Source organism: Solanum pennellii, chromosome 3 (genome assembly GCF_001406875.1).
Source record: "Solanum pennellii chromosome 3, SPENNV200".
In the NCBI taxonomy this organism is placed as follows: domain Eukaryota; kingdom Viridiplantae; phylum Streptophyta; class Magnoliopsida; order Solanales; family Solanaceae; genus Solanum; species Solanum pennellii.
In genome coordinates this window covers 9,564,384-9,581,895 of record NC_028639.1, presented here as the reverse complement: position 1 = coordinate 9,581,895, position 17,512 = coordinate 9,564,384, and the positions used below count along the sequence as shown (strand labels likewise).

The window sequence follows — 17,512 nt, the reverse complement described above, 5'->3', positions numbered from 1 at the left end:
CTCACTAGCCCCCCACCACGAAAAAATTTGAAGTTTTTTTTTTTTTAAATTCAACTTCAAATTATTTTCTACTCTAGTAAAAAATAAAGAAGATATTTCTCAAAAACATTTTTCACTCAAAAGCCAAACACTAAAATATTTTCTAAAAAATTTTTCCATAAAAAATATTTTCCTTCGTACCAAACAGACCCTTAAAAGGAAAAATCTTGGGAGATTTTTTTGTAAAACATTATCTGATTTTTGAAGTGATAAAAGAAAAAAGGAACCACAAATGAAAAACCATCACAATAAAAGAGACAAAAATGATGCAGCTAGGAAAATCATTCTTCTATGGCTAATAACATTTCTATCAATCTCCCAAAATTCAATCAAACTCTAATATCTTTTACTAACATATCTTCACTCTCAAATTTTCCATACTCAAAGGTTCATTTACATAGCCAATTATATTATCATCAATTCAAGGAGATCAATTACACTTCACCATCATCATATAGCTATCGCCTCTTTTCTCGAAGGAGTTTTGTGGAAGACGAAGATGATCATAAATCCAAAAATTATAGTTTTCAAGAAGCTGTGAGGCTTTTTAATAGTAGAGATTATTACAGGTAACGATAATAAATGAACAAGTCAAATTATAAAATGATTTGTTATGTAATGTTTTCAAATTTTGCTTAGGTCAAAATTGGTTCAGTCTAAAAAAAATTGTGAAAGTTAATCTATTTTTCTTAAATTATTAGTTTAGTTTCTTTGAAATTTACACAACTCCCAATTGCTAAATATGATAATGTATGTCTGGACTGGGTTTGCATTTTGACTCGTCACATTACACTATTTAGACCCTTTTTAAATTTTTCCTTTTTTTTTTTTGGTGGTTAGTCTTTGAATTTATGTTCCAAGTTCACTAAACTAATATCTTGTTTGGTCAAATTTTTAAAATTAAATTTATTTTGGAAAGTAATTTTTTAAAAGTACTTCAGTAAGAAGTCATTTGTATTTAATGAATAAATTTTGAAGACACTTTTGAGAAAAAAAATACTATTTGATCGACCTTTATAAAAGTAAGTTATAAATGTATTTGTCAAACACCTCTTCTTCTTTTTTTAACTCATTTGACCTCTCGAAAACTTAACCAAACAGGCTATAATGTTCGTCTTTTAAAGCAGTTTGATCATTTTTTTCTTCTATGATAGATAAATTTATTCCAATGGGAACAAAATTTAAATGCTCATTAAAAAAAATAACTCCGAACTCATGTTAAATTACTTTTGTCATGTATTACAGATGTCACGATGTTGTTGAAGCCCTTTGGAACGAATCCCAAGAGCCCATTCGAAGTCTCCTCCACGGAATTCTTCAATGTGCAGTAGGATTCCATCACTTATTCAACAAAAATCACAAAGGAGCAATGATGGAATTGGGAGAAGGAGTGTGTAAGCTTAGAAAATTCAACTTTGAAAGTGGACCATTTTATGAGTTTGAAAAAGAAATTTCACAAGTTTTGGATTTCATCTATGCAACACAAATTGAAGTTGCTGCTTGTGGGGATGATATTTGTGTAACTATGGATCAATCAGAAAGATCATATCAACTTCTTGGTGGATTTGCAGCAGGACAACAACTTTATACATTGGTTACTGAGCAACATGATTATTGCTATCTTGTTTTTTCATATCCAAAATATGATGAAAATGTACAACAACTTAGGATAAAACTTCCAACTATTGATGCTTCTGAAGAAAATCTCAAGGAGTTGGAGTATATTTGATATACTTTTCGTCTCAGCAGAGTTATTCTATGAAATTGAAATGTTGAGGTTCACGAAATTATATGACACATTTTTTATCTATCTTTGTTTAATGGAAAGAGTCCTTTCATCTATCTGTACCTTCTTTTTACCCCATCTATTTTGCTTTACAACTTGCAATTAGGTTGTTTTTAATTGCGTCAATATACATCTAATGGTATAGAGTAAGATTGACCTATATTTCATGTCTTGATTGATTGTTACTTTTCTTCGTTGTTATTGTTCAATTTTATTTATTTTTGTCCCTTTCTACCCATTTTATGAACATAAAAGGGGGGCTCGACTTACTATGTGGCAACAACTCCAATGACACAGAGAATTTAAGTGTCATTCGAAATGATTTACGAAACATACTTTTTTGATAATGTTCATTTAAAAAATTCAATTTTATCTTCTCTTTTTATATTTTGTTTGAGACTAATAGCATCATATTCTATTTTTCCAAATATATGAGACTCAATTTGCTATTACTTGTGTTAAATTAAAAGTATTAACTGATTGAATCATATTGTTTTAAGAAAATTTTAACCAGATTGCTTTTATTTTTGCCAAATCAAAACGAAATTAATTCAATTTTCTTCTGGTTCGTCTAGTTTGACTTAATTAGGATTTCTAGCTCAAAATTCATCAGTAAAATAACATAATTTTCAAGTAATGCAATTATATGTACATAAATCAAATCATTATGAAATTCTCAAATAATTAAATTAATTTATATGTAAATATATAAATTCAAATTATATTATTAAAATTACTCAGTCTAAATGATAATTTTTTGCTTTTCGAGATTAAATCTTCTTAATTTTGACAAAAATTTTGAACATAGATTTTTTTTTTGAAAACTACATAAAAGTACTATATAAAGTACAATAATTAATGATTCGAAATATTTAAAATACAAATAAAATAATTATGGTAAAAAATAGTCCCGTATTTTAAATTTAATCGGTGTCACATAAATTGAAACATCAATTTCATCGTAAATTGAATTCTCAAATCACCAATATCAAAAAAATAAATATATTTTACCATGCGAGCCATAACCACAAGATGTGATTACGCAAGGGGAGGTGACATAATGTAATATTGTTAGGGCTAGGCATAAAATATCAAAAATCCAATCACCGAATTGAACCAAAATTTTGGATAGTTTGGTATTCAATTATTTGGTATTTGGTATGGTATTCGAGAGTAAAATTTTAGAATTATAGTATTCGGATTTGAGTTTGGTATGAGACATTAGGACCATTTGGTATTCGGTATTTTTCGAATACCAAATTATTTACTTAATGAAGGTCTTATATCAACATATTCGTTACTCATTAGTACAAGTTCAAAGAGAAAGTTAAAGATAAGCATGAGCAATCCAAATACATGTCTTTTGTATCAATTAGTTTTTCTTGATGTCTTCTTACTTGTTGATCTCCTATTATAACTTGCCTCCACATAAAAAAAGATGATTGGAGAAATAGTATTAACTTTGTAATACAATCGTCTATAACTTTAATACGGTACTGCCGAATACCTTACCAAATCAAAGTTTAATTTACCGTTTACCAATTACCAAATCAAAATTTAAAAATTTGATATTTGATGTATACTTTTGACTACCAATTACCGAACCCAAATTTGAGAAATACTAACCAAATACCAAACGCCTAGCCCTAAATATTATCATTCAAAAAAAGACAATGTAATATTTAAATGATTAAAAATTATAAAATAATTAAATTAACTTTATATGTAATATCTAAATCCAAAATAATTAAAATGCATATAAAATATTGTGGTAAAAAATAGTTTGCTTTCCGAATCCAATCGTTGTACATAAATTAGAATGTCAATTTGTAGAAAAATGAATTATCAATTTCCAGAAATAAAAATTTCAAGCTTTAATGATTATAAACACTCCGGATGTTGATAGAAATCGAAATTTCCTGTATTCATAAAAGTAATTGGCCATTCTAATACATTCACCCTAATAGCTTTTAGTCCATTCAAAATTTAAACTCGAGATATCGGGTCAAACATGAACTTTGTCATTGTACCACACTAGCAGTCAGGAGCGCCCTTAGAACACCCCTAGAAGATAAGAACCCAATAGTTCTGGCCGAAACTCCGTATTTATCAAGAAAAAATTATCTAATATGTACAAATTATTTATTTAAAATCAAGAAACTTAGAAAAAAAAGAAGAAAAAAAGATGGATCTCATAAGTTTGTTTTTCAAGCAAATTTATACCACTAGTGATAAAGATCAAACAAAGAAAGAAATAGAGAATATGTGGTTTAATACTCAAGCTATTGAAATTATGGGTAACAAGGGACTAAACCCTCACCTCCCAATTAACTTCAACAACCTAAATTCAACCCAAAGAAGGATAATCAAATGAAACCAAGAATCACAAAGGGGTAACACTTTGATTAATAAAACTCAAGAAGTTAACTAGCAATCCCAAGAGTTCACCCTCATTTCTCCTAGTTACTCACTAAGAAGATACTACAATTTGAGAGTCAATATTCAACATAGTCTAAGTCTTGCAAAATGATAAAAGACTAATATTTATACTAGGGAAATAAAGAAAACACTTCTTTGACAATTTTACCCTTAATGAGATAAGGGTCTTGTTTGGTTGCCTTCTTTTGTGAATTCATGAAATGACCATTTGCACACATGGCCACTTTCCTACTTCCTTCTCATTTTGATGTACCTTACCACATTGTGTGTCCTTCTTTGGTGACGTTCAAGCTCCTCTAATACTTCTTTTTTCATGAACATTGCTTGTAGGCCTTGGAGATCCTTTGCTTGGCTATGTGTGAATGGACTTGAGGGGTATATGTCACTCATGTTATTGTCATTCATGTTACCCATATTATAATCCTTCCCTTCTTGAAAATGATTCATCCTCGAACCCAAAGGATCACCAACAATATAAGGAGATAAATCACTAACATTGAAAATATTATGAACATTATACTCACTTGGTTGGTCAATCATGTGAGCATTGTCATTAATTCTCTTGAGTACTTTGAAGGGTTCATCCGCTCTTAGGCTGAGTTTCCCTTTTTGTACTTGTGGAAAACTCTCCTTTCGAAAATGCACCCACACCCAATTAACTGCATTGAAGAACACTTTTTTTCTCCCTCGATTTTTTTGAATGGCCACCTTTGAATTATTCTTTTCAATGGCCTCTTTGACTTTGGCATGAATTTTCATCATCTCCTTTGCTCTTTTCTTGGCATCTAGGCTCCCAACAACATGGCTAGACAAAGAAACTGCTCCATAAGAATATCAAGTATTTTTGGCACCCCAAAGAGTCCCATCAAACCACCACTATGAGCCTCCTTGACAAATAACTCTCTTTATGAGATCAAGGCCATACATGCTCGACCTTCTTTGAACAAAAAACCATCAAGAATTTGGTACCTTTCAACTCGCTTCCCTTTACTAAGATTATCAAAGGTATCATTGAAGTTGGAATCCATATAATAGAATCCCTTTAAGCTTTCAAACCCCATCATTCTAGAAACCAAGGTATTGACAAATACAAACCTTCTTGATACAGCATGCACTACCACATTCTCCTTGCCTTGCTTTTAGTTGATCACATATGGAAAGGTTTCAATGAATTCAACCCACTTAGCATGTCGTTGGTTCAATTGGGATTGCCCCTTATGATACTTCAAGGACTCATGATTGGTCCTTATCATGAACTCTTTCTGCCACAAGTAGTGTTGCCAATGAGCCAACACTCGCACAAGTGCATACAATTCCTTGTCATAAGTTGAGTACTTGAGCATATCTCCCTTAACTTTTCACTAAAGAAAGCAAATGGTTTTCCTTCTTGCATCAACACACCACCTGACACCAACACTTAAGCATCTCATTCAATTTCAAAGGCCTTATCAAAGTGGGGTAGTTGGAGCAAGGGTGTAGAACTCAACACCAATTTCAATGATTGAAAAGACTTCTCCTGCTCCTCACCCCATACAAAAGGTACATTTTTCTTGATCAATTCAGCCAAAGGAGCAGCAAGTGAACTAAAGCCCTTCACAAATTGCTAATAAAAACTTGCTAACCCATGAAAACTTCTTACCTCGATTGCACTGGTCGGGGTCGGCCAAGTCTTGATGGACTCAACCATCTCTTCATCGACCTCAATCCCATTTTCACTAATCACAAAATAATAAAACACAACTTCATCAATACAAAATGAACATTTCCTGAAATTAGCAAAGAGACGCTCTCGTAGTAGGACATCAAACACTTGTCTCAAATGGGATACATGTTCCTCCATTGTCTTACTATACACAAGTATGTCATCAAAATACACCATGACAAACTTGTTGATGAAAGGTTTGAGAATATAGTTCATCAATATCATGAAAGTATTTGGGGCATTTGTCAATCCAAATGGAATTAGAAGCCATTCATACAACAAAAACTTTGTCTTGAAGGTCGTCTTCCACTCATCACCCAGCTTCATACGAATTTGATGATACCTACTTTGAAGGTCAATCCTGGAGAAAACAAGAGAACCACATAGGTCATGAAGCATATCATCAATTCGAGGAATGGGATGTCGATAATTCTCCGTGATCTTATTTACGTCTCTACAATCAATATACATTCTCCAGGTGCCATCCTTTTTGGGAAGAAGAATTACCGATGTGGGATAAGGACTTAGGCTTTCTTTAATCAACCCCTTCTAAAGAAGCTCTTCCACTTGCCTTAATAGCTCTTTGGTTTTTACTGGTTTACTCCAATAAGCTGGATGATTAGGGATTTGTGAACCCGATATAAAATCTATTTGATGCTCGATTCCTTTCAAGGGTGGTAATCGAATGGGAAACTCATCTAGAAATAGCTCATCATAGCCCTGCAAAAGAGAAGAAATAATACTAGGCAAAGTGCTAGTATCTTGGTTAGCATGTAAAAAAAGGTTGGAGTTGACAAAGCACACTAGAAAGCATTCCTCATCCACACCCTTTAAACACTTGCTTGGCTTTGCTATAATGCACATGTTCTTCTTATTTTTAGCCAAGGCACTCCTCTCCTATGGAATGATGGAGGAACTTTCGCCTTCACCTTCTTCCTCCTCGACTTTTATTCTCTCCGAAGCTCTTTCATAGCCGGATATTCCTCGCTCACTTGATATAGAGTGAGAAGTGCGAGCACATACTTCTTACCTTCAATCACTAAAGTGTATTTTTTGGATCTCCTTTGGTGCATAACATCCCTAAAAAATTTCCAAGGTCTCCCCAACAGTAGGTGACATGCCAACATGGGAACCACATCACAAACCATTTTCTAATTGTACTTCCCCACATTAAGTCAAATACTTACTTGTTTGAGGACCTTCATCTCTCCACTCTCATAGAGACATTGTAGCTTATAAGGATTGGGCTGCTTGTTGGTTTGTATTTTCATACACTCCACCAAGGAACTACTCACCACATTAGTGCAACTTCTGTTATCAATGACTAAAGAATACACTTTATCTTGGATTTTGCACCTAGCATGAAATAGATTCTCCCTTTGGTCAAGTTCTTCTTTTGCAAGGGCTCCCGTAATTCTTTTTACAACACATGAACGATTAACATTCATGTTCAAGTCTTCATCATCATCAAGCAAAGAATATCCCTTCTCCATGAAGCAAGAAAAATTCACCCTCTCATCCAACCTTTCTTCTTCATCCCAGAGCACCTTTCTCTCCTTCACCCTATCTCTCTCTCCCTCATTTTTTCTTCACCCTCATATTCATCTTCAGTCTTATATCTATCATGAAGAGAAATAATTGTTCTCCTCTTTTTACACTCACTAGCAACATGTCCCCTCCCTTAACATCTAAAGCATTGAATTATAGAGGGTCGAGGAAAGTTAGGGTTTAACATAGTTACCTCCTTGTGGTTGCTCACTTGCCTTGGATTTGTAATCAAGCTTGACTTGGTCTGCTTGACCTCCACCTTTAGGTTGATCCCTAGAGGATGTCGTCTTCCAATTATCTTTACCTTTGCTCAATGTGGAAGTTAAAATTTTTTTGGCCTTGTATGACTTTTCCTCTTTCAAATATTCTTCTACCTTTGAGGCATCATGGAAAGCCGTTTCAAAGAGTCTCGTAGTACTTAAGCTTCAAGGACTTCAAGATATCATACCTCAAGTTTTCCACGAATCGTATTACCGTACATTCCATATTCTTTTCAATTTTAGACTTCATCCATAAGTTCTCAAATTCATTATAATATTCTTCCACACTTTTGGTACCTTGTCTCAAGATGTACACCTTCTTGAGCACCTTTTGGTAGTAGTTTAGAGTCAAGTATCTCAACTTCATAAGTGCAATCAACTTTTGCCAAGTAAATAACTCATAGTTATGATGACTCTCCCTTTCCCTCCACTTAAACTCCCAACAAGTTGATGCATACCCCTCTAATTGCATGAGAACATACTTCACCTTCAATGTTTCTGAGATATTATTTGTGAGAAAGATCCGCTCACTTTGAATCTTCCATTCCAAGAACTCATCGGGGTCATTACTTCCTTTGAACCTTTGAAGTGTGACCTTGATAGTGTTAAAGACCTTATCTTGATCATTTCTCTTCCTATTATCCATCCTGTCAAATCTATATCTCATCCTATCTCCTCTATATCCCCATTCTATCTCCTCTATTCTCATATTTTTTATCTCTCATGCCTTGGTCCCACCCAAGTCCCGAGGTCATACTCCTTTCCTTTGCACTCCATTTCTATACCTACCTCATGCTCCCAAAACTCATCATTATTGAACTCCTCATGAAGTTCAGCATAGAGAGGATTTTTCTATTCGTAGTCTTGGTAGGGCATTTGTGGTGCATTTTGTGGATGTGATGTGTAGGGTCTATGAAAAGATGCATTTGAATCATTTAGAAATAGTTTTTGGTAATGCACTTGGTTGGCCACAAAAGGAAGATTCTCTTGTGGCGGGTGATAGGGTTGTAGATTTGGATGTTGTGTAGGTGCCTTACGTGGTTTGGAGGGTTTAAACTTGGAAAGTGGGGTGTTGGTAGTTTCGGGTTCTGCTTTGTGGAGAAGAACGTAGATTATGAGCTTGTCTCGCCTAAAAGGGTAGTGTAATGCACCGATGCCCTCCTAACTCCTCATATTCTGGTTGAATTGCTTTCCTTCTATTCTCATTTTCCACCCATACCAACCTTTCCTCCATACCTCATATACTTCCATTCATTTCCGAGATATTGGTGAGAACCTCCATGATGTTTTCCGAGCCCTCCCCAATTGGACTTGTATTAGACATCATACCTACAAAACTCAACAAACGAGGTTGGTAGCAAAAGTCTCACGTCACTCGTATATAGATCTCAACTCACCTTTTATGGCGTCGTCTCAAATTGATAGTGAACTAGATTTGTTCAATCAACTCAAGATCACATATCCTTTTTAATGGAGTGGATTCTTGTGACCCTTGAAAGAAGGACGACCCAAAAAAAACTAATGGACTTGATAAAGAAGGTTAACAACGAATTAAGATGAGAAAAGTAGTTAGAAAGATCTCTCCAAGGGATTTCCAATCATATCAAGAACTACCTCTAACTCATCATGAGCTAGGAGTTATGGCCGTTTGAAAATGACCAAAAATCACTTTCTTATCTTAGTAAAATTTTCCTAATTTTTCTTTCTTTCCGAAAGTGATTTTTTTAGTTTTTTAATCTTATTTCTAGCTATTTCAAGTTACGAGATGTTACACACTATCTCTATGGTGTTCATGTAGATGTGTTCACCGACCATAAGAATTTCTGGTATGTTTTCAGTGATAAAGGAACTTAATCTCAGATAAAGATATGGTTAGAATCGTTTAAGAATTACGACATATATATCCTCTATCACCCAGGTAAGGCTAATGTTGTTGTTGATGATTTGAGTAGGTTGTCCATAAGGAGTAATTCTCATGTTGGGGAAATCAAGAAAGAATTGGATAAGAAAGTTTATAGACTTGCACATTCTGGAGTTCATTTGTTAGATTCCAGTGAAGGTGGAATTGTGAGATATAAGGTATGATTAATATTCTTGAGTTGAGTAGTTAATGTCCATAATCTGCATGAACCTTATGGTTTGAGTTATAAATTTTTAAAAGCTTTTTAAAACCAACAATTGAGTTTTTAAACTAACTTCGAGAAAGTAAAATGAGTTTTGAAAAAAGAGTTTCTGAAGCATGATTAGTATGACAATCGGGTATGTCATCAATGTATGAGTAGTATGGTATTAGATATACCATCAATGTTTATGCAGTATGACTACTTGAGTCATCAGTGATCATATTATAATATGATTTTGAAATGTTTTTGAGAAATAGTAGAGTTGAATTCATTTTCTTTAAAATAATATATGGGAAATTCCCAAGAGTAAATGTTCACATTTAAGATGAGACGAAACTGAGATTTCCAAAAGAGTTTTGAGTAGTTTGAGTATCATCTCTTTTAAGAGAACAACTTTTTGAGTAATTATCTCAAACCAAAAAAAAAAGATTTATGTTTTTAAACATGTGCGCTAGTATATTTTAGGAGTAGTATTGAGCACCGATATGGGGGAGAGTTTTGATAACTCACAACTCCAATAAATCATGTAACCAATGTGGGTAGAAAGGGGCATACTTTTTAGATGGTCGTTAATGCTTTTTAGCATTAATGCTTTTTAGCATAGACTAGTGGATCCACTTGTGAGTAGGTCTTATACTCTAGCAAAGTGTAAGACAGTATTGACAGCGTGGGTGAGATATGTATCATCACATAGCTCATAGTGATGGTTGTCAGTTAAAAAAACTCCCACACAGATATTTTTATTTTATACCCAGAGTTTACTTGTATTTTCATATACAAACAGATTTTATATCGTATTCTTGCATACAAATTGAGTATATTGTATTCTTAAATACATTGAGTTATTTTTTACTATTTTAAAAGCTTTCTGGATATTGCATATCTTATTGTTGCTTTATATTGAGTTGAGTATACAGAGTTTGAGTACCAAGAGTCGAGTGTCTTATTATTGAGTTGAGTCTTATTTCACTAAGTTGAATATCTTATTATTGAGTTGAAACTTATTTCACTGAGTTAAATATTTTATCTTTGAGTTGAGTATCTTATTCCCGAGTTGAGTTAGTTGAGTGAGTTGAGGAAAGGTAAGTATGTTTCCTTTTTATCAAGTTCAAGCATATGTTATGTTTTATAATTCCTCTTATATGCTCAACATTCCATGTAAGAGTCATTTGGCCTGCATCGTTTCATGATGTAGATACAAGTATTCAAGGTTATCAACAGGTGCATCGTTTATACCACATGTAGTTCGAGTTAGCTATGATGAGCCTCCTTACTTCCGGAGGGTTCCACTTGTACTTTCAGTTATATAAGTTGTTAGGATATCGTGGGTCTTTTCCCGACTTCCATCTTTGTCACTTAGTGGTTTCATAGATGGAAAGTAGAGTTTGTGAATTCTTTTTCATTTATCTTATTAAACGTTTTAAAGACTTGAGCTATCTATTGTTGGCTAGTTGAATATTCCATATATATTCATAGTAAATTATTTCAGTAAAAGCTTTGTATTTGAGTTTCATGAATTTTATTTAGTTTTTAAGCTTTTGCATGCTTAAGTTAGTCTTCCACTTGTAGTCAGTCAGGATGAGGGTTCACTTGGGGACTAACAATGATTTTCGAGTGCCGGCCACATTCAGGGTGTAGACTCGGGTTTTGACACATTTGTATTTCGAAATTTAAAAAGAATAACATATATATTTTTTAATGGTGGAGGTTCTAAACCCCCGCTACTTGCATATATTATTTTCTCTTTCTAGATGGCAGAGGTTTCAAACTCGCTATTTACTTATATCTTTTATCATTGATAACACTCAACTACAGTTAATTCAATTCTAAGTGTAAGTGATCGCAATCTAGTATAAACTCAACGAAGCGTTGGGGTCGATCCCACAGGGAGTGATTTGGAAGAGTATTCAATAATGAAGTAACGAAAGTGTTCTAGTCATTTGTATGTAAAGATTATCGAAAACAATTAAAGTACATTGAAGAGGTAGACAATAGTGTCAAATGGGGTTCGGGAGGGGGGGCCAGAGTGACAATTAACAACTACGAAAACAGGGAAGTAATCAAGTAGAGAAAGATTCTCGTGAATGTGATCGATTAAATGCTAATTTCGCTATATTGGTGGTTATAATTTACTAAAAGACGTTGAATCTTAGGGGTAGGCTAGGCTTATCAATCAACTATCACGATTCAAGAGAGTTCTCGAGAACCTCGACAAGCATAAAAATATGAATAGGCCAAAACCTCAATTAATCTATTCTCTCGAGCTAGATTGGTAGGAGTGAGTTCAGATTCACTTTCTCAAGTTGAATCAACAATAACCCAATCATCACAATCACCAATCGATAGACTTAATTCTAAAGCCTCTTTCTTAAGTGACCCTAGAATACCAAGTTAGAACTGCATTTGCAACTATAATTCATGAATTAAAATACAAGTATCAATCAAACTCACTTCAAATAAACATTTAAATTAGTAAATAATAACACCCATAAGCTAATTAGAAAATTTAACCACATAATCACATCCCTGTGAATAGGGGTTTAGCCACACCTCATAAAAAGCAAAAAATTATTACCAACTATGTTTTCGATCAGCAAGTCTTCACAATGTTTGGAGTCAACTTCAAATCAAAACACAATTCAAAATTCTACTCAAAAACTGCTAAGAACAGTGTTTGAATAAAAAAACGCAGAGTTAGAATATGTTGCACAGAACCATCACTGGAAGACTACCCTTTTCATCTATTAAAAACCGCATTTGTACTCTTACAGACCTATAACTTCAGGACAGATCGCCGAAGTAAGTTGGTCATCGTCGTCCAAATCGGCGATGCACCGAGTGTGTTTTTCCATCATCATTTTTTCCTACCCTTTATCACTTTCTCACTGTAAGTTTAGTCAATCATAATTGACATCGCCGATTCATTTGACGCATCGCCAAGTTGCACTTTTCATCGTCGAGTTGGCTTTTTCTCAGGACTGGCCTTCTGGAACACTTGTCGAGCTGAAGAACCACTCGACAGTTCGCCGAGTGGTCTTGGCGATCCTCAACTTTATTTTTCTTCAACTTTTCAGTTGTTTCGCTCCTTTTTGCCTGATAATGTCCTTGCATTGTTCTTTTGTCTTTATTGCTGCAAATTAGCATTTTAACATCATATTAGAGCATAGAGTAGGCCTTTACCACAATAAAACTTCAAAAATTAAGCCCTAAATGAATTGAAATCCTCGATTAATCAACCGTCACACAGTCTCTTTATTTAGTTCAATTTTTTGAGGTTTGCAGCTAATCCATACTATTAAAAATAAGAAATAATTCTAATTAAAAAAGGTTTGGTCATTTGTTTGCAATCATTATATTGGATATTGTTGTAAAACTTTATCAATTAATATGAAAATTTAATTTCTTTAATTCAAAGTTCTAAAATATTTTTTATAAAAAGTAGATTGTTATTCTCTTCCTTTTTTTGAATTTAATTTTGTATTTCTTTTTTATTTATTATATTCGCTATTATTTCAAGTGAAATTAAGATCATAACTTTACTGTTATAATTTTTAGGGCTCAAAATTCTAAAGCAAATGTTTTACTAGCCACACCTGTATTTTTGGACCAGATTATGGAAAGTAAGAGCATTTCTGTACCGAAATATTTACTGAAGACTTTTTTCCTAAATTTTACATAGTGTAAAGACATTTGACAAATTATCATTTTACCTTTTATATGATGTGATGTTTTACCATTTTAGTTTGTTTGTTGTACTTTCTCTTTTAATTTATTTTTAAAAAAGTGTGAAAATCATTTTCACCCTAAACTTTGAAAGAGAATCTTAAGGAGTTGGAGCATATTTGATACGGGTACTTTCCATCTGAGCAAAGTTATTCATTATTTGTGAGGGTCAAAAATAGCAGATATTCACTGAAATAGTTTAGGTTCATGCAATCATATGACATGTTGTTTTTCGTTTAGAGGTTTATTTTTTATCTTGTTTTATGGTTAAATTATTGAGCAACTACATAAATCTGATTAGTTTAGGTCCTAATTACTAGGATTCTTGATAGTTTCAAATATTAATTCATCTATCATATTTTGTGCTTAGTATACATGAGTCTTAATCCTATAGATTCATGTATTTGTTGAATTTTAAACTCGAATACTTATTTTATTAATTTATTTAAAGTCTTAAACTAATTATTTGTAAATAATTTCCTTAATCAGAGGAGTAATTGAGTATTTTTAAAATACATGACTGAATTTTTTAATATAAAGCGGAAATTGTAACACCCACAAAAATTTAAGTTAGACTCGAACCATTTTTCATTTACTTGTAGGGTCATATTGGGTGATTTTTAAATTGTCCCTATGTGCAAAGGTAAATTCTTTAGTGTCGGGATGATTTTGGATATAAATTAAGGTTACTAGAAACTCCTAACACAAAGTTGAGTTGAAAGTTCCCTTACCGATTAAGTTTTGATGTAAGATTCTACATGGGTCAACTTTAAACTACCATATCTCTTAGAATATAAAGAGTTATGTGGACCGTAACCTATTAAATTAAAGGTATTTGAATGTTCTTTTCAATGTTACTAATTTTCTCTCAATCCAGTTTCTGAGTAAAAAGTCATGGTCATGTTAGTAACCTGATACAATGTTGTGACAAATTAGCCGACAGAAAAACATTAAAAAGGGTCGTTTTTATCTATTTACCTCTATGAAAATCTTAAATGAATTTCTTGACTAATTAAAGACTCGAAACAATCATATTTTCATCTCTTAATCCATCATTCTCTTCTCTCTCAAATCCTAAGGAAAAATCAAAGTAGAAGACTTCATTCAAGATTCTTTCAATCTGTTTCAAGATTTTTCCTCAAGGTAAATCTTTCTCCAAGAATTTCATTCTTTCCAACTCAAATTATGAATCACTAATGAAAATTGTAATTCTTGGCCATAGAGATTTCAAGAAAGTAATTTAAGAATCTCAAGAAAGGTTTTCTTGATTTTTCTCCTTCAAACCAGGGTTACAAGGCTTCTAATCAAGTTTTTCTTCAAGATTCTTTAAAAACCTTGTTCTTTCAGGTATGTGACGCTATCATAGTAATGGATTAGTTCGTTCTCACACCCTACATCTACTTTCTAATCAGTAAAAGAGTAATTTAGGGTTCTATCCCTAGATTTGAATTCTTGAGTTGATGTTTCTTTTTAAAATTTTATTCCTAATTATTGAATTGTTTTATGTTATGTATTAAAATTTTATAGTTGATTCGTTCATGTCTATATTTCAGCATGAACCCTATGAATTAAGTATTTTTTAGAGGAGAAATATTGTTGAGTTATGAGTTTTGAGTTCTTGGGTCCTTGAGTCCTGAGTTCTGAGTACTGAATTTTTTTATTGTTGTTAATATCCCTGAGTTGAGTCGTTGGTCTCCATAATTCTACATGAACCCTATGATTTGAGTTATGAATTTCGAAAAGTCTTTTAAAGTCAACAATTGAGTTCTTAAACTGAGTTTTGAGAAAGTAAAGATGAGTTTTGAGAAAAGAGTTTCGAAAACATGATTAGTATGACAATCGAGTATGTCATCAATGTTTAAGCAGTATGGTATCGATATATATCACCAATGTTTATGCAATATGACTTCCTGAGTCATCAATGATCATATCATAATATGATTTAAATATTTTTTAGAGTTTTCAAGTATGAGTATTAGGAGGCTATGTATTCCCAGAACATCAATTTTTACTTTGATAAAAGAGAAATTGATATTTCTAAATAAGTTATGAGTTCAAAAGTTATTTCAAGAGTAGTTACCTCTTTCAAGAAGGTAGTTTGAGCAATTATCTCAAACCATAGGAAGAGTTTTTTTTTAAACATATGAAGATGAGTATGTATTATTGGGAGTAGAATTGAGCACTGATATGGGAGAGAGTTCAAATAACTAACAGCCTCCATAAATTATGTACGCCAACATGGGTAAAGGATCATACTTTTTTACATGATTCTTTATCGCTATTTAAGCATAGCTTAGTGGTACCACTTACTTGAGGATGTTCTATACCCCGTCAAAGTATAGGACAATTCTGAAAGGGCGGGCGAGACGTTGTATCATCACGTAGCTCATAGTGATGATTGTCGGTTAGAGAATATCTCAATAGAGTTATAGTGTATTTTTATATATCACTTATTATGTTGAGTTCAGAGATGAGATAGTATTTATAAAGTTTCAAATGATTTATCTTTTTTATTTCTTTACGTTCAACTTGAGTACATTGTTATCTATTTCAACCCTTTCATTCTTTTATTTGTTATTCAACTATTTTACATAATCGTATATTCAATGTACTGATGTCATTCGACCTGCATCTTTTAATGATGCAGATACAGGTTCTTAGGATTCTCAGCAGGAGTCTGTTGAGATTATTTCATCAACTTCTGAGTAAGACCTCCTTGCTTATGGAGGACTTTATTTTTATCAGTTGTTACTGGTAGTTCTCTGTAGGAGTCACAGGTCTTTGTCCCAACACTCATCCTTGTATACGTATGAGGCTTCACCGATAGACAATTTTGGAGAGTCTTTCAGTTTCAAATGTTTTATTTAAAACCAATGTTTCACACTCAGTATATTCAGCGAATGTTTGAGATTCAGTAAATTGTTCCAAACGTTTATTTCAATTTTATGTTTGTGTATGCTTGAATTATCTTGTGCTTATAGCCAGTCTAGATGAGGGTTCGTTTGGGAATCAGTAATGGTTCTCGAACGCCAACTACGTTCAAGGTGTAGGCTCGAATCGTGATAGAAATCAAGGAGTGTATCTATGTTTAATTTATTTTATTTATGATTTTTTAATAAATTAATATTAAATTAATATTATTAATAAAAGACAAAACATGTATATATTGGTCATGTAATTTGATTTGTTTCATTTATTACTCTTTAAATAATAAATTGATTAATTTGATGTATTTATTATCAATACATAATGTATCCAACAAATTAAACACTTAGATATATGAGTATCATACAAGAAGAAATTGTGTCAAATACATGTGTAAATTTTCAATAATTTGTAAATCTTCAATAAATTCATTAGATACATATATACTTAATAAGTTATACTAAGGGAAAATGCACAATACCCCCTCAACCTATGCTCGAAATTCCAGAGACACACTTATACTATACTAAGGTCCTATTACTCCCTGAACTCATTTTATAAGTAATTTTCTACCCCTTTTCGGCCTACGTGGCACTATTTTGAAAAAAAAGTCAATCAGCGTTGGGCCCACAAAATAATGCCACGTAGGCTGAAAAGGGGTAGAAAATTATTAATAAAATAAGTTCAGGGGGTAATAGGACCTTAGTATAGTATAAGTGCGTCTCTGAAATTTCGGGTATAGGTTGAGGGGGTACTAATAAAAACTAGATACATATAATCGTATCTCAATAATGTGTCAAATACATGCGTAAATATCTACTTATTGAAACTTTTTTATTACGTTCGTGGGTGGTGAGAGCATCTCATAGTGGTAGTGTTTGCTTCACCTTTTGATTCAACCGTGTTGGTCACTGCACCTAGATCCGACGGGAGAAGTGACATGAAGTTTCTTGGTTGATCTATGCAA

At 32.8% G+C, this 17,512-nt stretch overlaps 1 protein-coding gene across 1 annotated transcript; it reads left to right on the top strand.

Annotated features, from left to right (window-relative positions):
• Positions 1 to 268: 268 nt before the first annotated feature.
• On the top strand, positions 269 to 1,881 carry LOC107012445. Its single transcript, XM_015212298.2, has 2 exons — positions 269 to 608; positions 1,285 to 1,881. The coding sequence occupies exons 1-2, from the start codon at positions 331 to 333 to the stop codon at positions 1,766 to 1,768; spliced, it is 762 nt and encodes a 253-aa protein (XP_015067784.1). The 5' UTR covers positions 269 to 330; the 3' UTR covers positions 1,769 to 1,881.
• Positions 1,882 to 17,512: the final 15,631 nt, after the last annotated feature.